The sequence below is a fragment of the Haliaeetus albicilla genome, chromosome 13 (genome assembly GCF_947461875.1).
Source record: "Haliaeetus albicilla chromosome 13, bHalAlb1.1, whole genome shotgun sequence".
Classification (NCBI taxonomy): domain Eukaryota; kingdom Metazoa; phylum Chordata; class Aves; order Accipitriformes; family Accipitridae; genus Haliaeetus; species Haliaeetus albicilla.
The window spans coordinates 1,539,882-1,565,533 of record NC_091495.1 but is presented as its reverse complement, the minus strand read 5'-3'; the positions used below and the strand labels follow the sequence as shown (position 1 = coordinate 1,565,533).

The window sequence follows — 25,652 nt, the reverse complement described above, 5'->3', positions numbered from 1 at the left end:
CTCCAGCTGTAGGCAAGGACAGAATTGCCTCCCTTTTTTTCTGCTTCTCTCTGTAGCGATGCTGTGCTCTGTATGCGTGACCTGTATGACTTATTCATAGATGTCTGAGCATGAGTTGGTTGTATTAAGAAGCATTTTGTGGAAGATGCACTTTTTCTTTCTGCTGTTCTCTATGTCTAGAAAGAATCAGGAGTGGTTGCTTATCAAGCAGAGATGAGGCTTAAGGGGCTTTGTCTATTGAGCTAACAGGAAAAAAAAAGAAAATGTAAAAGGTGCAAATGCAAAGGGCAGGCAGTAGAGTATTTTCTCACTCTTGTGACAGTTGATGTGATGGAAATGCTAGGAGGCATTTGGGTTCTAGGGCTCAGGGCTCTCTGGTCGGGTAGGTCTCTGCAGCCTATTTTCAAGTTTGATGGCAACTCAGAAGCTGGTATTTTTAGTGTGGTTGTTGCTTCTTTTGTGAAACAGAATTTCTTTAACCTTGCTACCTGTGTTTCTGATTGCGATGAAATGATACACATTTTTTTCCCCCTCCAAACATCCTAGGCTGGACTTGAACCAGTAATTGTTCTGTCTGTGGAGTATTATTAGAAACGTTTGCCAGTAGCCAGCTCACTCTGGCAAGTTGAGCGTAGAATGCGCAATTACCCATTTCAGGTTGAGACCAGTTTGAAGAATTGTTATGAGCTTTGGCCAGCTGAGGTACAAAATTTACTTTTCTATTACTTTATTACAGCTATGAATAGAATTAAAATTATTTTTACATTCAAATATGACATAAGGTTTATGATGCTTTTTTATAGCAACAAATTCTGACCGTCTGTGTTCTGTAATAGGAAATTCTCAGGATCCAGTTACCTGGCATAGCACTGGCAAATTAAGGCTCAGAGTACAAATATGATTTATTACAATGCATCTGCCCTGAAGAATACATTTTGAAGACTTTTTTTTTTTTCCTGCAAATAATATTCAACAGATTTTTCTGTCAAGCACAATGAGCTGGTGTAAGATCTGATGCAGAATGAGAAGACACATGCCTAAGTCATAGAACTGCTTAACTCAACAGATAGGAAAACTTATGGATAGGAAACAATTATTTGCATGGGCTGGGAGAATGCAAGCAGATACTGACAGTTGTGGGCTAGATGGCATCATTGACACATGTGGAAATGGCTTATATAGAGGCAGCCCAGACCAGCTTGTAAAACTCTTCCATAATCTGAGTAACACCATTTCTCCTTGGAAGCTGACTCACTCATGCAGCAGTGCAGAAAGAAATTAAACAGTCCGTGCTTGCATTTACAAGAGTTTTCATAATCTTTCTAGGATGTTCAGGCATAGAGAGAAACAGGTGCAGGCCACAGCCGTTATCTGCCTTGATGTTATTGTCGTCTTTGTTAATATTATCTTTAGGTATTAACTACAAAGGAAACAAATTCCTCTAGAACTCTATAGGAGAGAGATATATATCTCCTTCAAATAATTAAATTTGAGCTTCCAATCTAAAATCAAGTTTTACACCTCTGGGGGACTTTTGTCTTTGAGAAAAAAATGCAGAGAACCATTGAATATGGTTGAGAATGCACTGGGATTTCCCAAGGGTAGCAGAAAAAGTGGGTCAGCCATGAGGACATCACCTTCGGGCAAATCACCAGCTGTCTGCAAACTGAAAAATGGTGAGGCTGCAGATCAGAGAATGAAACTGTAGATTTGCAGGGGGCAGAGGAAGGTTGAACATGCTTCCCGGAGCATGCTCCAGCTAGGGGGGGAGAGTTCCTTACAAAAATGGGAAAAATGGTTACAGAAGGGCTGTAGGGAGATGATTTAAGTGGCTAACAGTTGGCACGATAAAACATTTTTGCCAATCCCAGGAAATCTCTTCTGTGTAATTACAAACAGGATCTCTGCTGTGATCAACAGTGGGCTTGAAAACCACAAAAATTTTGTCCCACTTAGTCTCTCATTTAGTCCGATACAGCGTATCAGTGCAGCAAGTGGCAGTTGCCTCGCTAAGTTGCTAATTTTTATTAAATTTCAGAAAGTGCTTGGCAACATGAAGTCTGTGGCAAATCTATAAATACGTGATTTTTCCCTGCAAAATGCCCTGTCTTCCAAAATTTGAATCAAAATACCAAATCTCTGATCAGGAACTTAGTGTTATGTTCCTAACCTCTGATTAGTTTTTTCACAGGTATGTTTGATCCTTGATAATTGTGGTGACTGCATCTATCATAAAATTATTTGAATGGGTAAGATGAGCACTGTTTTCCCTGGAATGGAGGTTTAAAATGATTGATCTCAGGCTGTGAGCCTTTTAATAACCTAATATAATAGGTTATATAGAAGACCACTGAGCAACAGATGTTGTCATTTTGTGGTATGGCTGAGTTGGTTACCCAAGGTAAAATACTCTTCTCCAAGAATAAGGACTCGAGGAAGATACTGTTGACCACAGCTATGAAAAGCAACTTGGAGCAGCCACGTTTGAAGGAGGATGAGTAACAGGCTCCCCACAAAAGCACTCTGCAGGGGGAAGGGAGAGGACTTGCCTAAGAGGGACACTTTGCATTTCCTAAGGATCAATTAAACTGGTCCAGGATCAGGTGATGAAAACATACCTCTGTGTGGTGTTTCTGGTGGTGTCAGGTGTAGATTAAGTCTGATACCATACGTATAACCTCTGCTTAGTTCTTGCTTTTGTTCAGATATAATTGTTTTGGCCACCAGCAGACTACTCAAGCTTTGCAAGTAGTGATCTATGTTGACTTTGCAGGTAGATATACTTGACCTGTAGTTAAATGTTGATGGTAAGCAGACCATAATGTTGCCTGTTAAATTAGCAGAGGTTAAGCTGGTTATGATATTAGAGGGATTTCCTGGTGATGGATTTAATTTTCTGCTCAGATCAAAAATTGGAGCAACTCTGTCAGGGAGACTGGGGGAAGGTAATAGACTTCCCTCTGAAACTCTCCTGCTCCCCATTTTTTTAGCTTTGCTGCTGAAATGTAGTTGGAGAGCATTAGAATCGCGTAAACTGCCAGTAGTGCAGGCGTGCTTATCTGGTGTGCGTTCCTAATGATTTGTTGTCATAATTAACTGTGCTGATTCTCCCTGTAGATATGTGATTTTGGCTCAGAAATCACTGGTGTATCTGACTGCTCTGTAATGTATGTGAATACAGTCTCTGACAGTATGAAATTATGTGGTTGGGGGGGGGTGTGTTTGTTTTGCTTAGGTTGTATGCTGTTACTTGTAAGTCACTGTGCAGGCAATAATACATTCAGTTGGCTGTGCAACCAGGTTGCCATAATAATGCTGTCAAGGTGCATCTGTTGTCATATTTAATATATTTATGTATGTTCTGTTCAGTGCAGCCTCGTGTTAGGAGATAATCCGGACCTGTCTGTCTTGATTGCAGCTTTTTTGGGGGGTGGTTTTTTGTTTTGGGTTTTTGTTTTTCCCAGTCATAGCTACATCACTCCTTAACAGTCATAAACCTTTGAAAGGTGACAAACAGTCCCAGTATCTTGCAACCTCACCTTTAGATGTTTTGTTTTTTACAGAAATGAAATGCTGTGAATAGCAAATCCAGAATTTCTAAGGCTGATGCCCTTGCATGCCTATGAGAAGAATATGTCACAGAGGAGACTTTAAGCCGCAGCTGCTAGGAGTTGAGCCGGCTCTCTAAGCAGGGTTTGCTACAGCAGAGGCAGGCAATGAAGGAAGATATGTGTCTTCAAGGAACAATTCAGAACCTTTCGAGCTCCTGCTGTCAGACCTACCCTAACAGCGTATGACTTGTTTTTAATTGCTGTTCCAAGTTCAGCAGGAGGTATGATGTATTCCAGGGCTGAGGGGCTGTTAGTCCAGTGCACTGTATTTTTCTTAATCAACTTGCTTCCTGTACTGTCATATGCATTTCTACCCTAATAACAGAACGCTAGTGCATGGTACAACTTATTTATGCAAAGATTTAAGGGGGTTTTGTTTGTTTTAATGTGAGGGATTTCATTTTTATAATTGGTATTGTGTGTTGGCAGCAGATGACGTTTGTAAAACAGTGAGGGACGCCGAGTGTGCGCAGTTAATGCTGCCATTAACTGAGCCCCAGTTCTGCTGCTCAGTTGCACTTGGAAGCTCCACTGTTTTTCTTTCTTCCTTCTGAGCACTCTCAATCCTACTTGTTATATTCTCCTCTTATTCCCCACCCCATCTGTTCCATTTTGACTTAATGCCAGTAAAGTTCATGTTGGGAACAGCTAAGTTATGCTTAAATTCTGTTTACAACATTTTTTGTTTGTTCCTCCCATGCAAGTATTGGAGGGGGAGATTGATCTGATTTCTAGACTGCAGGTTACTGGGGTTACTGATTTTGTTTTTGCAGATATCCAGCTTTGTCTCGCCTTAAAAGCTGTGATTTGCATCAGCTTTCTAAAACAACCACTGGGATCTGCTCTTAAGGTGGATCTTGTGTTTGTGGTGGGGAATTTGATCAAGAGGGTCATGGGCTACAGCAGTCTAAATAAACTTCACTTGTTCTAATTGTTCTAATTTGTAGGCTTCCAGAGGTGAGGATGTATCCTGAAATAAAGTGGGATATTGCAATTCCTCCACAGTGAGATTAAGGCACTTAAGATTATCCAAGACCTTTAGTAAGATGGTGAGAGACAGACCTCCATAGCTTTGTTCTGCTGTTTAATAACCACCTTGCGTCTGATGAGTTTCCAACTTGATGTTTGTTTGAGTTTGGCTGTATTTTGAGCACTGCTACCATGGTATATTGAGACTGAAGTAAGCTAACATAGGAGAGATCTCGTATATACATTAGGAATTTCCACAGGGAATGCTCCGTATTTATGAGTTTAATTTTAAGAGTGCTATGATCCTCTAAAATTAGGAAATAATTTTTCCAGTAAAGCTATTTAAAATGTTGCTTGCATGAACAGGAATGTTGTAAGATAGGTAATTGGGTTGTTTATATGAGACTTTTTGTTTGATTCTTTATTTTTTTGGTCTCTGACCTCCTTGAAGGGATAAAGGAGACATATATATTATTTATGCACTACTTCCTCTGCAAGTAACTTGTAAAAACCCAAGTCTGGCCATGCTGAGTCATATCACAGGTCCATCTAGGCCAGTATCCCATCCTAAGTTGGCCAAGAGTGGATATCTAGGGTAGAGAATAAGAGCAGGGAAAGCATATAAAATGACTCTGCAGAATGCGCTTGCCACCTTCAGCGATTTGTGAATTGAAGGCTTCCTAAGCTAGAGATGGAATATTTGTATGTAACTGTTTAATGGATTTTTTTAATTATTATTTTTAGTGAATTTGTCAAGTCACTTTTTGAATCTATGTAAGCTTTTAGCATCTGCAGCGAAGATTTCTTCAGCTTAACAACTTGTATGAAGTTACTTTTGCTTGGTCTAGTTTGTCTCCTGATGAACACGCGTGTGAACAAGGCAAATGCATTTGATGTAAGACTCTGCCACACTAATTGCAACATCAGGCCTTGCACTGAAATTCTTGCAGACTTTACTCCTAAGTTTGTTACTGTTGCCTATCCCAGTCATGCTTCTCTGCCGGGTCTTGATTTTCATGTCGGCTAAAGAATTGCTGCTATAGTGCATCAGAGTTTTGTAAGCTGCCTTAAAAATGAAACCATTTACCTGTGAGTGCTGTTGAATTGAAAACTGTCTTGATGCCAAATAGAAGGAACAGCTAGCAGAGCAGTAGGCCGGAATATATAGTGGGGCCTATTAGCCTGTTTAAGCATGGTTTTTTGAATTTCTTTTTTTTAAAGTCCAAGACTAAATTTATAAAACTATAAAGATTCTCCAGTATGGGCTGGAAGAGATAGCAGTATGCAAGAGCTGATTTCACACTTCTTCATGCTGAGGTTGGCCAAGAGACAGGATTTGGTCCTCTTGTTGTCACTGTTTCTTTCTCACAGCTGCTTTCATTTCTGCTTCACTTGCTATTTCTAGGAAGCCAGTTTTACAGTATCTTAGGATTGCTCAGCCCTCTTGCCTGTCTTCATGGGAGAGGGCTACAATATTCTTGACATCCTGTACGTTTCCTACAGGAAAAGACAATCTGAAAGTTCTTGTCTTCTCAGTCACTATCTTCAATATTGTGTATCTTTACATTCTACGGTCTCTTATGTTTTAAAGTCTTGGTCACCCTTTGAATCAGGAACAGCTTTACTGGAGTTCAAGAGCAATGTAATCCTTCAATCTCTCCTCCAGTTCCCCTTAACACCGCTTAACATTTAACATGCAGAAATGATGCTCTCTGCTGTGTGTTGGGGAAGAGGCGGTAGTGCCTTACCTCTCTCCCACTGACCATCCTTCGCCACCTCCCTTCTGTAGCTACATCAGCGAATTCGGCTCTAGCAGGGGGCTGGCTGCAGGCTTTGATCGTAGTCAAACAATATTTACACTATATTTTATTGATTTAAAAGGAGTTACAATAATGCAGAAGTTAAAAGCATCATTTAAATGTGCTTATGTTTTCTGCACAAAGGTAACTTTATCCCTTCTTTTGCCCTTTCTTTGTGACACTTCTGGAGATCTAGGTTAACATGTGTTACATCTTGCCATGGGTATAGGCAATGCTTCAGCATTACTCTGGTAAACCCTTGGTGCATAGGCCTGAACATGTTTCTGCAGTATTAGTACTGCCTCAGGAACAAATTTTTGATATGCTAACACTGCTTTGTGCTGCTACTATGATCTAAAACAGCTTGAAATTTGCCTCAGGCTGTAATACAATTGGCTTTTGATTTGGCTGCATCGCTCTGGCTGTACCAGAGCATATCCGTAAACTTAGTTCTGTAATTCCATATTGCCAAATGGCTGCTATGCATGGTAGTGCTCAGGAGGATTTTGTTCTGTTTCAAAGCCAGTGAAGATTTATGTGACTCCTTTAAATAACAAACATGTTATCTTTGTACACATGTATTATAAGGTTGATAAAGGACAGTGGAATAGTGCACCAGGGAAAGCAGGTCTGCCTTGTCTAGTTTTGAGTGCTCATAGACTTTCACGCTCTGTCTCTCCTCTAAAATTATTCCTTGGGATTACTTTCCGCCACTAGTCACTAGACTGAAATTGTCACGCACATGCATGCACGCACTAATGCGTACATCACGTACCATACTTTTTAGGTGTTTTGCTTCAAAGCACATGGCTGACCTTCTCTGGAAAACTCCTAAACTCCATCCTATCTGTCTTTGTTGCTACTACTATGCCATGTCCTGGATCTGCAGCTGTCTTTGTATCCCCTGCAATCCAGAGCCTGCATTGTGCTGTACTTGTCTTCATGAAGTCATGCCAAGAGACCTTCAACACTAGGGAGGGAATACCTGCCTCTGTACCTGTATGTTAACATTGGGGTTTTTTGTCTTTTTGTGATGTTGAGGGTTTGGGACAGTCTATAATTACATGACTTTTCTTTAAATAACAGAAGAAAAGCCAGCCTTAGAAGAGATTTTTGTGGGGATTCTGTCTCCTGTGCAGTCTGCAGTGGTGTGCAGGGAGGCTGGGTGCACAGCATATGCAGAGCTCACTGGTAGCTTAGGGATATTCTAGTGAGCATAAAGGAGCCTGCGGATGGCATTAGACTTGCTTGTTAGGAAGAAGCAGCACAAATGTTGTGCTGTGAAACACAGCGTGTACTTTCTCATTGGAGAGCTTTCCAGTTTCTTATTTCAGTACCTGGCGACTGAAAGGGCTGCTACCCATACAGATGCAGGACTCTTTCAATGAGAATTCGGAGCGTTTTGCAGCACCTTTCTTCTGAATTTCTTTACTATTCAGTTTCTTCTTGTTTCTCTTCTATCATTTTGATTGTCTTTAGCAGATGTTGGATCGTATGAACACTTCTCAGCAGCCCTCTTACTGCATTAGTCTGCTGCTCCTTTTTTCCCTGTAGTTATCCTCTATATGTAGAATGAAATCTTTTGTGAAGATCTTTTGAGAAGATGTCTTTTGAGATCTTTTGTTCATGTTTTGTTTGATCATCTTCTATGTCTTGCACTTTTGACATACTTCTGTCTGCGGCTTCCGTGTGCACGCTACATGCTGGTCACTTCCTAGCCTTCCTTCTCAGTCCTTTTATTGCTGAGGAATGAGCTCTTTTCTCTACTTGAGCTTGTAATTCACTGGTGACTTTTTTCCTTTTTTTGGGCCTGAAGAAGTGTGATGGTTGAATGACCAGCTCTAGTCTTTTTTTCTTATTTGGTGTTTATGTTGTTAATCCTACTTAAGTCTGCAGTCAGAGCGCTACAGTAACGCTCATTTTTAGGAAGGAAAATATTTCATATTTTGGGGGAGGAACGATAGAACTGCCAAAAGCTTAATAAAAGATCCATGCTTAATAAAAGATCTGGCCTGCTTCTAAAGCCAGAAAAATATCTTACAGGAAGAGACAAAATGCATTAGGAAGATCTTTTATTAGTCCTGTTTCAATTCATTTTCTTCCAGGAAAGTGGAGTTAACGTGTATCTGGAAGTCATTTTTGTAGAAGAATTATAACCAAAAAACCTCAAAACAAAATTAATTTCAGCATAGGCTATCTGGAGCTCCCTATAAAAGTAGGAGAAAGGGGCATGAGATAGAATGCAAACACTGTAGGAACAAGGTATCTCTCTGTACTTTAATTTGATTAGTTTTAGCACTGCGTGTATGCTATGAGGACGACTAATTTATACATGGCTGAAGCCCTTTCTAACCATCCCCATCTTCTTTGCTTGGCTGTTCATCACAATGATAGTGTCTGTAATCCTGGCTCTGTAAAGGCCCTTCTACCCTATTCAGATGCTTTTAGGCTTATTGGATGCAATACCTGGCAAACCTTTCTGATTTGTGTTGGATGTCGTCCAATGAAAACCATAAAAACTGCCTATGTAGCAGCTGCTCTGTTAAAGCAAGACCTTTTCGCCTGGTAACAATAACAGCTCTTGCAGCATTTGGCATTAGGTTCTCTTTGACTTGTTGGCTGTCAGGCTCAAGAGCACTGGACTCCTGCATGGTATAGCCAGTAATTGTCACCCTTTTAGTTTGTGCTGCTGACTTGAAGCATGGTTGCGTCTGCCAAGTTTATGCATGGAGTGAGCTCAGGTGTTTGCAAGGTGAGTTTGCCTTCTTCCCTAAGAGACGGGTTCTGATTTAGTCATAAGCAAAACCTGTGGAAATGTAGCATGTACTTCTGCCGTGACCTGTACTAATTTTGTCATTCCTTCCCCCCGCCCCTTTTTTCCCCAGATAAATGGCTCATTTAAATTGGGAGCTACTAAAATATTCTCTGGCTGGCAAATGCAGTGCCTAGCAGCAGTCATCAAGGACGAACCAAACATGAGCGGAGGAGGGGAACAGGTCGACATTCTTCCGGCCAATTATGTGGTCAAAGATCGCTGGAAAGTGGTGAGTAGCTCCAGCTTGTGCTTCCTTTGGTGGCCCAAACAGTTCTCCTCCTCCTGTAGTAGTACAGAAACTTGTCTAGTTAATCCTGGGCTCTAGCAAGCAACAGTGGTGTGGTATGGTTTGACATGTTAGTAAGATACTGCAAGAAGATGTTTAATATTGCTCTAGTGCTTTTTAGACTGTCTGGTATTTTTAGAAGACTAAACCTGCCAAGGATTTTTAGGTAGGATTGAACTGTTGCAGCAGGCTGAGTCATCTTTTGGTAAGAAACTTAGATTTCGAGTCACTGTGGCAAAGAATACTAACAGGCATGCTGATAAATAAATTACAATAAAATAAAATAGTTTAAAAGCAAATGTTTAAGGCTGAAAGGTCAGCTACTTCAGAAGTCAGAAATTCCATAATTAGCTTGTTGGTACAACTTCTGTGTAAATTTATTAGGATACTTTTTAAAGTCTTATCATTACATCTTAAGAGTTTTAGTTCTTCATGGGACAACTGTCTCATCTGTTGTGCAAGCTGTATGGGGTACACTAAATTAGTAGCCATTTAATGTTTTATGAATTCATTGTATGGCTGCAGATCTCACTATCCATTTAAATTCATGGCATGAGTTGGCCATTTAAACTCAGATCTTTGTTTTTTACTGTTGTTTGATCTGTGCCAGATATATATATATATTTTATTTTTTTTATTCATGCTTTTACCAGGTGATACAAGAGCAAACTATTTGCTTGCTTTTACAGATAGGGGTTCAAGGTTAGTTAGATCTTGATTTTTATTATTTTTTTACAGACTGGTTAACATTTATGACCAAAGCACATCTCCGCTAGACATCATGGGCATCTAGGCATGCTCACCACTTCTTCTATAGGTTGGACCTGGCTGTCTTGCCTTAGGCACTCAGCAGATGAGCATGTGATTAGTGATGGCTTGTGATTAGAGACTTCAGCATCTTGACCAGAATCATGCAAGAATGCTGTGGTAGAGACATGGGGAGAATCTTGTCCTCTAGACATGTGTTTTATGGCCACCAGATTTGTTCAGAGAGTGCAGTTCCTCTTACGTATAAGGCTTTCTCTTTAGTCGTAAAATGAGGTCTCTGGGATGGTGGGGGAAGTAGCATTATATTATCACCTCAGTTAAAGAAACTAGAATATAACACGTGAAAGGATCATGTACCTTTATACTTTTTGAAATTCTGTATGTGTTTTCTGAGAGTTTTTGTTTTCTGGCTTTAAAAGCTTTGCTTTTAAAGAGCTGAAGAAAAATTTAAATCCTATGTATGCCATTGTGTCCGTTTTATAACTTGGATTACCAGCAGTGTCTGAATCATTAAACTCGCAGCAGAAGCCTTACTCGTTTGAACTACAAGTGATTTGTAGTAGTAGCACCAAGTCATTTCTCTGTGCTAACTAGCTACGGTACAGCTGCCTTGTGAGTTTTGCAGTGGGCTCTGAAGAGCAGAGGACTAAAGACACTCGGGACTCTGAACTTGCTTCAGTTCCAGGCTGTGGATAGGTTATTTTCAACAGCCTGCTTCTGACAACATACTATCCTTTCGTTAGACTTGCCTGGTGCCTGTATCTCTTTGCTGCCCTGGACAGTTCCACCTTGCTGTGTTCTTGTTACTCCCCCATTGCCTGCCTCTCTTCATCCAAGCACTTTGCTCCTGCTTTGTCCACAGCCTTAACTTTTCTGTCGGGCCTACCCCTGAACAACCTGTTTATATTTAAGCAATGCAAACTGCTCTTCATTCTCCATGCTTCCTGAGAGCAGATGGAGAATCTCAATTTTCTCTGTGATTAGATACCAAAATGGAGACAACCCCTAACCCCCTCCCAAAGCTTTCTGGCACAGCTGAAGGAAAGTCTTGCTGTGCTCTTGCAGCTCTGGGCTGGAGCACATACACTTGTTTTGGCAGGATGATACATGTGCAGGTTAACTGACGTATAGGGCTTGAAACATGCTCTGTGCTTATGGCCTTCTCAAAAAATACTGCTTGCAGCTTTCATCTGACCCTTCCTGCACAAACAGAAATTTCCCCAGAGCCTACAATTTGGTCAGATTGGTGCATGTTCTTTGCAAAGCTGAATTTAGACACTGTCCTGATGCTAAGCCATTTCTTCAGGTGCATGGCTGCAAATAATCATTCTTCTCCATTCTCCTTTACCCTAGCTAGCTTCAGCTTGTACCATTCCTACTGTTCATCAAACTTTGAGTTTCTCCTTCATATATAGGAGTGCTGAAACTTCTGTAAATGGTGGGAGTATGTTTTTTAACACAGTCTAAACAAAGTAACTTTGTTCTTGGAAACAGCAGAACTCTTAAAAGCACCAAAAACTCCAAATAAAGCCTAAAATATGCTCAGTTATGCTCACAGGGGAACATTTCAAACTAATTTTAAATTTGGTAGAGGCACTAAATGTGGGATTCAGTGACTTCGTTGTTGCATGAGTCTGTGACTGGGGACTGCTACAAGCTCTACCCACTAACTCTGCCTTAGAAAATATAGAAATGTGCAGCTATGTTGTTAACAACAACTGCCTCTAACTAGAGAAATAGCTTTTTATGTTTTATAATGTTGGCTCACAGTAGTCTTCAGTACTGCAGTGAGGTCATTACCTCACTTGAAGGCCCTGGGAAGTTACATGACTGCTAAAGGGTGTAAATAGCAACGAGAAATTCTAATTCTCAGCTCTGAGTATAGCTGGGAATTTGGCCTTGTGCTAGCTCAGTCGTGTGGTGTGAGCTTTCATTGAACAGTCATTTCTGCCCCCCTAAAAGTGCACACCCTTTAGGCAGGCCTTCTGTGCTGTTCCCTTGCTGTGCTTGATGTTGGTGTGGGACCAGTCAGAACTGCAAGCTGTATGGGGCTCAAAGTAGTCTGGAAAAAAATATAAAAATACCTCTGTTGGCTCAAGGAAATGCATAGTATAGGACCAAGTGGCAGATGAAAAAGGGAGCGTACCTTAAAGTGAGCATACAGTTGTAACATCAGTAGTAGCATTTTTTATTTTATCTTAGACCTTTCAGAATCTAACCCATAGCACGCAAGCCAGACAGTCCAAGCTTTGCCGTGAGTGATGGATCCTGCTCAAGCAGGTGTGTGGCATATTTATGTGATGCTGGGGTTTAGCTGCCAGAAGGTTTTTTGTGTAATTTGTCCTCCCATTGTGACTGTCTTTGGCTGGGCATCTGCTTGAACCTTGTAGTTCTTAGTGCTGGCATACTTCCAGTATTGAACCAATTTCTAATTTTAGATCAGTGTAATGTATTCCTTGAATTCCTTTCCTCCTCTCCTCCTATATGCTGGCTGACAAAGATTTGACAAATGAAGATGTTAGTTCTCTGAAGTTAGCCTGTTGGTAGTTCATCTTCCTGCCGCTCCAAGTCAGTAAAGTTTGGCTGTCTGACAGCAATGCTGTTTTCGTTCTTATTTTTGGAGAAAGGCATGGATGGGGAGTGCTTATACTTTTTATCAAAACTTTTGGACTTGAAGAAGCATTCTTTTGAGTCATCATTCTTTACTTGCAGATGTTTTTGATGATTTAACTGGATGAAATTTGGACAGTACTGGAACCATGTGACTTTTGCTGAGACACCAGAGGGTGACTTGATCCACACGTGGACTGAATTATGGGGTTTTTTTCATAGGCTCTGAAGGATTGTGCTGCAAGAGTCTTTTCAGGATAAATCCAAAATATTTCAGGAAGTCTCCTTTAAATAGACTTAAAAGGGAGCCATCTGTGTCCTGTGTAACTACTGATACATCCAGGGGGTCTTTGGGGAGTGGCTTCCCCCATCAGGACATGGGGTTTTTATGTCTGTAGTGCTGGGGGACAGTCCAGTTTGGGGAATTCCTGGAATGCCCTAGTTGGAGACTGCCACACTGAGGGGTCAAGTAGAGTGGCTTTTCGTTAACAGTTTGCTCCAAGGACCTAACGTGGCATGAAACCTCTTAGAATATGGAAGAAGCTCTGCAATGAGCTGTATGGTCATTTGGCTGTGTGATGCTGAAAGGACTGAAATCATGTCTGAGATGCAGCTTACTTAATTTTAGTTGTCTGTGTGCAAGTTCAAATAGATACCTGTGTTTCATCAGATGAATTGTTCACTTGACTGCACAGGTTGTAATGGAAATCTGGACAACCAGCTCACATATAGGCTCATGCATTTAGGTAGAATGAATCCTGCTGGTGTTGTCAGCCTGTATCCTAGTCTTAACAGTAAAGAGACTGGTGGAAGGTAGGAAATAGGATGAGAAGAGAGTATTCCCAGAACAGTGAAGCTTAGCATGGGCTGGTGACTCATGATTACCACTTAGGTGATCCTTGTTAGATGTTACCTTCTCTTCTTTGACTTTGTTTAATGGTTTCATTATTTGTTTATTTTCTTGAGTGGTATATGCCCATCTCTCCTTTGTGTCCAGCAGAAGGCTGTGCTGAGTTCACCTTAGACAGTGAATTCCCACAGAGTACCCAAGCAATGAAGAAAGGCCCATGTGGTGAGCTGCTGACCTCAGACAAAGCCTTGAGTTGCAGGATAACAACTTGCTGTGCAACAAAGAAAAGTAAATGGGTGCCAGTGGCCACTGGATGTTGCTGAAAAGTCAAGGAGGATGGCAGTGCTGGTAATGATAAATGGGACCATCTGGTCCCAGCTGGGAAAAGTATGCCAGAGAATAATTTCCATAAGAGGGTGAGAAAGGATGTGGGGAAGCAGAGGCAGCTTGAGGGCTCTTGGACAGTGAGGTGCATCCATTGGGTGGAATGTGTGTATAAAATTAGTTTTCTGATACAGTAGAAGCTCTGATCTTAATCTCACGTCATCTCACATTTGTTGCTCTGTAGACTTATATGGGTCCTCTGATTTGGCTGTTTTCCCAGGTGAGCAGTCTCAATACCTGTACCTTCCCAAACCTGCTTCTCTGATGAACTTGTTCCTTTTTGCTTTCTGAGGTAGCAGTCCTAGTCTGTCCTTAGTTTTTCCAGGCTCCTGATCATTCTCTTCACCCTGAAACGAACCACTCCTAACGCGGTGAAAGCCTCTAGCAGCAAGGTGGTCCATATTGTGCATTGTACATGACTAACCTTCCTACAGATCCTTATAGTGCCACTATCCCAATTATATTACTGTGTTGTTCCATTTATATTGTAGTAGCTTTGCATTTTGACAACTGTGTTGGATGTGGGAGCTGTCCCTGTTAAGGCCAGTGAATGGAAAAGGATCAATGTGTGCTTTGGTGCTGGCTCAGCAATATTTCTCCCCAGATCCATTTCTTGAATTTGCAACCCAGCAAGATGTTTGGGTAGCCTGTGTTTCTTCTCCATCCCAGCTATGTTGTGTTATATTTATTACTGTTGACTTTTGCTTGTTATGTTACCCACTTTCTCACTGAGACTTTTTTAATCTTCCTCAAAGTCCTTCCAGATCCTGACTAAACTTCTTGCCTTCTGCAGCTTTTACTGTCCCTTTCCCTTCTGTGTCATTAATACATCAGGCAACAGAAAATCTTGTGTACTGAATCCTGAGGTATTAGCTGGCATGTTGTTGCTATGCTGAAGGGAGCATTGTTTTGATAGAAAGATTTTTTAGTAGCCAGCTCATTTAGTGTGAATTTCTAAGTAGAAGTAGGGCTGCACTGTAATAATTTATGAATAATATGTGATGACCTACTTATTGGGCTGTTTACTGTACGAATATGCCTGTTTAGCCCAGTGGAAGGTTGTGAGTAAAAACAACAAGTAAAAGGAGAAGAATGGCTCCAGACAGCAACTCTCAAAGGGTTCAGAGACAATAGTCAGGCTGTTAATATGGAAAATAGTACCTTCTTCATGCAGAGCTGTTTTTCTTGACCTGGGAGCCAGAAAAGCAAATGGTTTGGGTCACCTTAAGAAGGAGAAAAACCCCTGCCCTTGAGAGGCAGGGCCCTTTGTTCGGCAAACTGGACAGATGCACAGGATAGGCCTTCTGTGGTGCAGGAGACACTAAAATATCATCTAAACCTCATTAAACGTTGTGTAAGATACATGTTTGACTATCTGCCTGATTTAAACTTCTTTTTCCCTTCAAGCGTTATTGCTGCTGTTGGAAAGAAGCAGCGCTTGGGGCTTCCTGAGCACTTGTGAACAGAGGGAACACAAAATGCTGAAGGAAAGGGCTGCAGCAAGGTTCAATGAACAAATGCTAAGCAGATCAAAGGAGCCCTGATCTAGCTCTGCTGTAAACCTGAACTTGTTCCTGGGCAGCATAGTATGCTTTAGATATATCTAAGAGAAACAAATATAAAATAATTTTCCTGGCATAGACATTGACACTTAGAACACATTAGGAGTCTGTCTTATACATGCATATGTATAACTATACGTGCATATGCTGTCAAGTCTCAGCAGAAGGAGAATCAAGGAATCACCTTCCAGGAAAGGCAGAGGATTCCAGCTTGCTCTCTGAGTGGGTGGCTACTCTAGAACAGGCAGAGGATCTATCTCTAGTAGGTGCATATCAAATATGCTGAAACTTAGACATCGTTAGCTTTGAGTTTATGTCAATTGAAATTGTTTTGATTTCCACGTAGTGATATCCTTCTATTGTGAAACAGTCTTTAATTTTGCTCAGAGACACAAAAAGCATCATTTGGTGTGTTTTAAAATTAAAAAGAAAAAAAAAAGAGAAAATGAGAAACAATGGAGTTGTACTTGCAGCTTGTATGTAACTATTTTGGGGTAATGCAGTTGGCAGTTCTCTGAAATGTGATACTGAAATAACCTCACTAGCAGAGCAGGTCAAGCATCTTGTACAATATTACCGTGGATGTTTTGTCCTATATTTAAAATCCTGTGAATGAGATGTAAACTTCATTTAACTTATTTCTTGAAAGCATTAGTCCCAGCTACCATGGTTGTGTTTTACTGCAGAGATGTTTGTTGAAAGGGATTCACAGTTTTTATCTACTGTGGTCTGGATAGTGGTTCTACTATCTCCTTGAAGGGTCTTTCCTTGAATTTTGGCAAGAACATTATTGAGCTAATAGGCGTTATCATTTGCTTTTAAATGTATCACGTGTCATCACTTGCTAGGCTTGTTCTTTGTTGTTACAGCAAAGAATTTATACATAGCACAGTCAAGTGGGTAGCTGGGCTTTTGCCTAGCTGTGCAGTGAAGGTATTCAGGCACAGCACAGATTGGGAGCTGAGTTTGTTCTCCCTCTGCAGTAAAGAAGCTAGTGCCTGGCTCTGGGAGAGCCAATTTGATGTTGTCTCTCTTATACATTGTACCAAACCTCTTTGTACTTTTCTAGTTGAAGAAGATTGGTGGCGGTGGCTTTGGGGAGATCTATGAGGCAATGGATCTGCTGACCCGTGAGAATGTGGCCTTGAAGGTGGAATCAGCCCAGCAGCCCAAACAAGTTCTCAAGATGGAAGTGGCTGTCCTGAAAAAGCTGCAAGGTAAGGCAGAAAGCTCTTTGGAACTGCTAAAGGTCACCATGCATGTTAACAATTAGAATCTGAAGTTGCATATGTTTTTTATAATTTTCTCTTCAGCTTCCATCTATATGTGATGTTACATTAAGTCATTCAGCTCAGAAAGTTATTGCATTCTGCAAAGCGTCCTACTCACTTGAGTTCCAACTACAGGGACTATTTCTGTCAGCCAGGCTATAAGAACAATGGGGAGACTCAAACTGAACTATTGGTACACTGGTCTGTGCAGTCTAGTGATGCTGATCAGATAATAAGGAACAGAGCAAGCGATGTCTGACTAAGAAATGAGGGTAGCTGATTGTCTCCCAGAAGATTGGGGCAACGTTTGTGACTATAGCACTGTGAGCATGATGGAGTCTCCAAGTAAAATGGTTGACTAGTAGATGAGTTCAAAAAGTGGATAACATGAAGTATAAGGAAACTGGCAACTGGTTAATTTGTCATGTACGTGACTGTCCTGAAAGCAAAATGTGAAGTGATTTTAGGTCTTCTAGTTTTGGGAGTGGTGGTTTTGAATTATGTTAATTGGAATGATATGCCTATTCTTAATTTTCCCTAATGCAGTTTTATATTGGTTTGGATGTGGAAGTCAGCCCTGGGACCATCGATTTCTATAGTTGAACCTAAGCAAAGCTTAAAAGCAGGTTTCAAACTGACTGGGAAGCAGCAAAATGGGAGCCTTCCTTGACTCATGTCCAACCCTGCTTCCACTTAAGAAATTACACTGAAGGGGCACTTGCCTTATGCCAGAATGCTGTTTTCTGTGTGCTCAGGTGAAACTATAAATAAGGCTGAAAGTTAAAACTTCCTCTGCTGATCTTTAAAGTCGCAGTCATTCTCAGGAGTGAACTAGTAGAATAGGGTGAAAGAAGCCAATCGGTATCCCAAAGGCTTTTGCGATGCTGATGAGATACAGTTTAACACCAAAGGGTGCAAGGGAGCAGTCTCGCTGCAGTTGTTCCTGGCTGAAGGAACAGTGAGGGGGCTTCTACTAAAAACTGATTGCTAGGGGAGGACGTAAATAAGGAATTTCCAAATCTGCATTTGAGGAACTGAGAACTGCTGTTTGCTGAAGTGCATTGTGCATGGATTTCCTTGTGAAGGCAAGGCCAGCTATTGACAGGTACAGTTTACATGTTCTATATAATACGCCTTTAAGGGGATGTTCCTTTTTGCAGGATTCCCACGTGGGCTGAGGAAATGCCTTCCCATGAAGCAGTGAGCCCTTATCACCAGGGTGCATGTTTCAGAGATAGCGTTATGGCCCTATGTCAGTGTCTATACCTCTGCCCTTGCACAAAATCTCCAGAGATATGATTGAATTAGAGGGTAAGACTGTTGTAGGTCTTGTGGAACTGGTGTTACTCAATGTTTGTGACAGCCTCTAGGTAAAAGTCAGTCGATTATTTTTGAAGGTCAAATAGTTTTCCACAGTTCAGCACTTCTAAAAGGAGGACTGATAAGGCCTTTTTTGAATACACTGTATTGTAATAGGTGCAGCTGGTCTGTGTAAAGAGAATTGAAACAAAGGAGAAATCAACCCAGGCTGTTAGGAGGAAGCTTGCTGTTGATCCGTGAAAGGCCTGGATACATAGAGCTCCCAGAGAACAGCAGAGCAGCTGGCTGAGGTCTGAAAGCAATGTAGTGAGGGCAAGCAAGGCAGAGATTTAGTTTTTTTCATTTGATTGTATACTTGGAACTGCTCTGAATTAAGAGAAGGTGTGACTGTGTAGAACAGCTGATTACCAAGAGGCAATGCTATCATGCTGGCTAGTGTCAATATGTGTTACTTCCAGGGCAGGGAATGCTTGAAAGGAATGACCTCAAGTCACCAAATCAGAACTAGCATCAGAAAATGTGCAAGGACTTGACTAATACTCGTGCTTTGCCGTCAGTGTTTATTTCTGGAAAATAGTTGAGAATACCAAATGCTTGAAAAAACACCCGCAGTAGTCCACAGCATGATCCAAGTAACTGGGGAGAGGGAGTGGTGGCATGTGGAATTAGGAAAGTCCCTTGGCAAAGCAGTTAGCAAATATTAAGGGACAGAAAAGACAGAAGAAGCAGAATTGGCTATGCATCAGCTATCCTGCATTTAAGAATGACAAATTGCTTCAGCCATATTTTTACAAATCAAGCTGTTCTGTGAAGAATTTAGCTTTTTTGGTTCAAGGTTAATCCCCAAATGCCTTACTGAAATAAATGATAAAGTTAAAATAAGAAATAAGGTTGAGACAGTGGGGACTCATGTATTGTGTATGTTTTCTTTGTGAGCTGTTGCGAAGAGGGGAGAAACATTTCACAAGGGGAGATGCTGATTTTATCCAACCAGCTGGTGGATGGAGGAAGTTGGTATTGCCATAGGTGATACAGTCAGTTCATGGTTTTCCAGGTGAAAAGTGAGGGAACAGTGTTGTCTAAAATTCTTCTGTACTTTTCTGGTAGAATTGAGCATTGCAGTTCTTCTTAAATAGTGCGGCTTTACTGTTTTCTATTTAGGTATCACACCAACATTAAAGGACTAATGAGCTGCTGCTCTTTTCAGAGCTTGTGATCAGGGTCTTGCAAGTAGCTAGAGCTTGACAGAGTTTGGGATAGAAGAGGCTGGCCATTAGCCCATACTGCAGACCTATTTCAGGACCTGATTTGGGTGCAGCCTGACCTCTCAGTGCAGTAGCTCCTGATCGGTTTGGACTGCAGGCTGTTGCCAACAGTCAGACTTTCTGGGACACTTTCTGGAATAGCCACATAAGGAACACAGCTGCAGGTCCCTCACAATGTCCCTTCTGCACTGGCAGTCCACACAGAACAACTAGGGAATGAATCAGTTAATGACTCTTCTAAGAGAGTCTCTATACCTTCTAAGAAACACTGTGTGTGGTTTTCTACTGGGAGGGTGGTCACTTTTTTTTACTGAGAGGGTGGTCAAACACTGGCACAGGTTGCGCAGAGATGTTATGGAGTCTCTGTCCTTGGAGATATTAAAAACCCAGCTGGATGTGGCCCTGGACAACCTGCCCTAGCTGTCTCTGCTTGAACAGGGGTAGTGGACTAGATGATCTCAAGAGGTCCCTTCCAACATAAATGGTTCCGTGATACTTGTGCTTGGCTATGTGAGATCACTGCCACTTCAGTATCTCTCAACTGCCCTGTAGCGTCATTTTGTTCTGCTCTTGATTTGATTTTTCTAGCCGTATGGTGCTTTTTCTTTATCTGTTTAGATATTAATGTCTTTGCCAAAGGCAAAGTTCTTCCTGAGTTGTATTGTTACTTGCAAGGATCATAGATTATCTTCTGACCAACCTTCCAAATCTTCATACTGTCTTGGGGCTGGGAAGCACCAGCAATGGTACCCTTGTAGGCTTTGGGTGAAACATGATTGAGAAGTCAGCTTACAGAGTTTCTTGCTCAAGCAGGTGATGAGCTGAAACTCTCAGTTGTCCTGTTGTTGCACATTTACCCAAAAAGTTTCCAGCAAAATTTCTGTCTTTTTCTTGCCTTCCATGGTCTATTTTAGTGAAAATCAGAACCTCTTGGTCCCACAGTTGCTGTAGAGTATTTCCTTGTTCAGGCTGGGCTTGAAGGGCTCAGGACATTCTGTCTGGTGCTACTCTATCTGGCCAATTCTAATCGGAGCACCACAAGATAACATTATTTTTTTTCACCTTTGTCAAGCACTCTTTGGCTTACATTGTCCTGTTGCTCCCCTCTTCTGACAGGACCTTGGCACTGTTGAACCAAAGCTATTTTCTCAGTGTGTGTTGGTAAGCTTGCTTGGGGAACAGGGAAATTGCATTCTCTTTTTGGTACCATTAGGAAGGTTGACCTCAGTATCACAATGCGTGTTACAGTCCTTGCTGCTCAAGGAGGCCTGCATCCTCCACAGTGCCTGATTTTACCCGTATCATCATTGCAGCACGAGCAGATGGGATCCTTCATGATGCCAGGCCTCTTCCATGAGGAGTCACCATTTGAAAACAAGTCTTTCTTTCTAGATCCTCACCACATGGTGGCATTCAGGCAACCATACCTTGTTGTAGAACCAGTGGCCGCTACAGATTACAACCTAGGACCTCTCTTTTTATTGAGATCACACCATGTGTTTACCCACTGTCTGCTGTAGGTAAAGTCCTCTGCTCTTTATCAACACCAGCCTGAGCAACCCTTTTGGCCTGACTACAGGACTTGCTCACCACTTCTGTTGGGCTTGATTATCTCTGGTTTATCTGTCCCTTCCATGGATGAAGGAGTAAGCAGGACTAAGTTTACCTGGAGGATCAGAAAATTTGCCTTCCTTGAAGAAGGCTGCTGTACAGTTCCCATATACCGGGTGTCATGGAGAGTCCAAGGAATTGCATCACAGACTAGACTTTTGCAGTAATAGATTCCAATATACACATTTATCTCTAAAATGTGCAATAAGTAACAAGCAATATGGAAATGATATGAAAAATTCATAGTGTACAGCAATAAGAAATGTGTGTATGTAGTTGGTAAGTATAGGGATAATAAAGTAATAGTATGAAAAAAGATAATAAAAATTATTTTATAGACAGCTAATAGAGAATTACCCTACTAGGGATGAAAATCTTACCTATAACAAATTCAGAAACTGTTTCAGGGGTAGCTTGGCACATCTGCACAGGGAACTTCTGCATGAATACAGCTTCTCTGTCAGAAGAATACTATTTTAGTGCCAAGTTCTCATTTTATTACCTTAATCACTACTGTAAAATTATCTTTAAGTGAGATAATTGTGTATGATTGTACCATTTGCACATAATTTTAATTTATTGGGCTTTTCTACTTTGCAGTCAAGCATTTTGAAACCAAGCCTAAGCTGCATTGGCAAAATACTACTTCTTGCAGATACAACTTGTCTCCAGCATAGAAGTTTGCTGGTTCAGTTGTGTCTGCAAGTGTTTTGCTGTGCAGACGAGCCTTTTGATCACATATGTTAAAAAGCAGATGGAAATAAGATGTATATGACTAAGGGAATTAGCAACTTGCTTATCCAGAGAGCAAGAAGGGTCTTGGCTGGGTTTTCTGTGTTTCACCCTCTTAAGTTATGTCTACATTAGTGAGCAGTATAGTACCAGCAGATCAGTGGATAGAAGCAGTTGCTCAGGCCTATACATCTCTAACATATATGGCTTGGGGATTGTACACTATAAACAGCATGTGTTTGGGGGATTTGCTTTGGGTTAGTTTTAATCTGGTTCCCCTGTCTGAGGGACCAGTTGTTGGTTTGGACTGTCTCCATTAGGATTTGGGGACTGTTTGGTGTGCACCTGGAATGGAGCTTCTGGGTCTGTTTGCTCAGAAAAGTTTACGTGACCCAAAGCCACTCTGTGAACAACGCTGACACATGGTAATTGCGATGATTTAAGGCAGTATGGGGGCTTGCTTTAAAACCTCATTGCTATTATAAATCAGGACTCTGAGACTCCTGTTCTTTGGAATCATGGGGAGAAAAAATGGGATGGTTTCCTGTCATTGAACATGTGGAAGGAAGAGTCCTGTCACTTCTAGAAGAACAGATATTTTTCCACATCTTCAATGCTTTTCTAACCCTTTAGAATACAAACAGACAGAAACCTGCCTGTTCTCTCTGACTTTTTTTTCCCCACCCTGGATTTGCTGTGGAGCAATGTTCAGATGGCAAAGGAGCATCTGTGAAATACTATCTGGACTCTGTTTCCCATCTCTGGGGTCTTTGAGGTTAATCAAAATGCAACAGCTCTGTTAGAACAGCTCTTGCACAGATTTTGAGGTGCTTGGCTTGGGCTATCTCAGTGTCAGTCTGCCTTTCCAACAGCAGCCTTAATTGCAGAAATAGTAAACCAGTATCCCTGATTAAATCCAGTGGATTATTTTCTCTAGCTTTTGGGCTGCTGCAGGGAGGGGTGTGGAAACCATCTTTACATGGCAAACCAGGCACTGTGTCTGCTCTAGATGCTCAGCTGGGGCTGTGTGAGGCCCAGCAGCAGACGCTTTGAATTCAGTATTCTTCCTGTCCTTACCCACTTCTTGATAGGTCTCTCTGGGAGCACTCTGAGGGCTTGTGAGACTAGGGTGGTGCAAAAAGATCGCTTGCAAGGCGTGCACTTCAGATGCCTTCTGGTCCGCAGGCTCCCCAAAATCTGGATGTGGCCACGGCATTCAGTTTCTTTTGCTAGGATTCTCCTTGGAGCAGCCTAACAGTCAGATTGTCAGTTAAAATGGCCAGATTTTTCTGGTGCTGAGCACTGTTTTCTGTTCATCTGCAGTGGCAATTTTGCCCTGGCATGAGGCTACGAGGCCCCATGTACTTGCCTTTGACCTCACTCGGCAGCCAGATATTCCTAAGCGCTCTTCAGTGTGTCATTTTCTTTGTAAATGCCTTCTTTTCAGTGTAACCAATCTCATTGCGTAGGACTCTGATTAATTTTATTCTGCAGTGCAGAGATCTTCTGCATATTGAGTAGTTGTGCAAGATGCAGCCTGGACACAGGCATTGTAGTTTTTGAGTACCTGATTTTATTACAGCAGATAGTGAAGCAGGTCTGTGTTGCTTGTTTCCCGTTTACTGCCAGGGGTTGGACAGGTAAGGGTTTCCTAACAAAATAAGGGAAGAAAAGGGATCTTGCTTGTTTTTTCTCGTTTACTAGTCCTAGTCTTTTCTTTTTGCATATGTGAATTTTTCATGTTAAAGTGGTGCCTTAACAATCTGTGATTCAGTTTCTGTTACTTTTGTAGACACGTTTTGTATGTTTCTACAGTATTTTGCTAGGTTGATGTAAGCAAGCTATCTGTAAAGGCTGGAAAGGAGGGTAAATTACCTTTGGCAGGTTTTTAGGCTATCACAGGGTGGCAGATTCAGACACCTAATGTAGCTCTGGCCTCTCTGCCCAGCACTGCATTTTTCCATGTAGAAGAGTCATATGGATGTTTGCATGAACTGGCATTTGGGCCACATGTTTTCTTTGTCAACCGTGGTGTCATGGGATGCGGGAACAACATGGGATGGTTTAAAACACACTTTTTTTGAGGCTCTGTTGAATTCTTACTCCTTCTGTATTCTGCCTTTCCCTGTGTGGGATCTATTATCAGTTGCTCATCTTAGTTTTTAGTGGTCTTGGGAAACAAGTGGAGGAAATTATGCCATGCAAGGTCAGGCAGTTTTACCTTTTACGGTTCGATTAGAAGCCTTTTGTTTTTATGTCCATTAGCTCATTCATTTATTACAGAAGCACTGGCAAGGCTAACCCAGTTGATTAAATCCTAGTAGATTACTATTGTATCATGTGGTTATTTAAGCCTTACTTCCAGCATAGAATTTGTTTTCTTTCATATTCAAAAATCCTTGTCTCCAGCTGAGTTGACAAGTCCCTGAAGTCAGCTAGTTTGTCTGGCCAGATAAAACTTGCTAACTGCAAAGGAAAGAAAACTGTATGCTAGTCAGCTTTGCCAAGCTACAAGACACCATTTCCAAGTAAAGTTAGAAGATAGTAAAAATAACTCTGATTTCATTTTCTAGTCCTGATGGATCCTCCATTTCTTTAGAATATTTGTACAGAAGTGAATTCAATATCCCCACAATACAAAATCTGCGGTAAGCTGATAAACCTGATACTGGTGTTGACAGGTGAATAAAAAAGAGGATAGCTGTAAAATGTATATTATATCTATAACATAGAGCATGAGATATAGTTGCAGCTTTCCAAATGCCAGTGAGAGCAATTGTATAGCTAGATGTCCACATCTGTGCATATAATAGATACCGTGGCAGTGCCAAGTGCTCAAGTGGGTTATGTCATTAAGCACTTGGGCTTTTTCCTACGCAGTTGCCTTCAGGGTTGAGCTGCTGGATGGCTGTGCCATGGCAGGTTATTTTTGGCCAGCAGTATACCGTTGGTTTTGATACTTCGTGTATTACCTGAATAAAAAGAAACTTGACTGATGATTCTGGACTTAAGCTGAGCTTGTGATTAGAGAGATCAGAGGTTGCTGCTGATGCAAGAGGCAGACCTTAAAGAAAAATGGGTGTTTGACATGGACAGATCCAGAGCGTAATTTAGGCTGGTGGGGGCACCTCTGGAGGTCTCCAGTACAACCTCCTGCTCCAAACAGAAAGAAATAGATCAGGTTGCTCTGGGCCTTTTCCAGGGAAGTTTTGAATGATCTCCAAAGATGGAGATCCCGCAGCCTCTCTGGCCAGGTTTGACCACCCTCGTGGTGAAAAAGAAGTGACACCTAATGGGAATTTCCCACATTGCAGCTCGTGTCCAATGCCTCTGTGCACCTCTGAGAAAAGTCTGGCTCCATCTTCTCGGCACTATTCTGTTAGGTGGCTCCGACCAGCAGTTAGACCCCGCTCTGCTGCCTTCCTAAGGCTGAACAAACCCAGTTCTCTAACACTTTCTTTGAATGTCACATTCTCCTTTTCCTGCAACCGTCCTGGTGTGCACTGCTGGACTCGCGCTGTTATGTCAGGGTTGGTCTACTGTAGAGGAAATGCAAGAATTGGTAAGGTAACAGTTATAAAAGTAACAATAATTGCCATGAGATTTATGATAATCTATGCAGTAGAAGTTTCTTCAGTGTTTTGGGTGGACTATTAGCAATGAGACAGCTCATCTACAGAGATGAATCACAAAATAATTTTAGCATAAATTTAAAAGATTAAATTCTTGAACTCCTTTGGGGAGAATAGTGGTTATTTGTTTTCTGCAAGTGAAAATGCAGGGAATATGGAGTCTGGTA

General features: G+C 41.5%; 1 protein-coding gene across 3 annotated transcripts in view; it reads left to right on the top strand.

The window, feature by feature from the left end:
- TTBK1 (tau tubulin kinase 1) overlaps positions 1-25,652 on the top strand; it is a 120,407-nt gene that overhangs the window by 7,842 nt on the left and 86,913 nt on the right. For 2 of the 3 annotated variants that reach the window (XM_069799856.1, XM_069799857.1), the window contains exons 2-3: positions 9,265-9,423; positions 16,724-16,871. In XM_069799856.1, the coding sequence (XP_069655957.1) occupies positions 9,316-9,423; positions 16,724-16,871 (256 nt within the window). In that variant the 5' untranslated portion in view covers positions 9,265-9,315. Of the gene's footprint in view, positions 1-9,264; positions 9,424-16,723; positions 16,872-25,652 lie in introns of those variants that run through there. The other variant, XM_069799859.1, reaches the window with a different exon arrangement.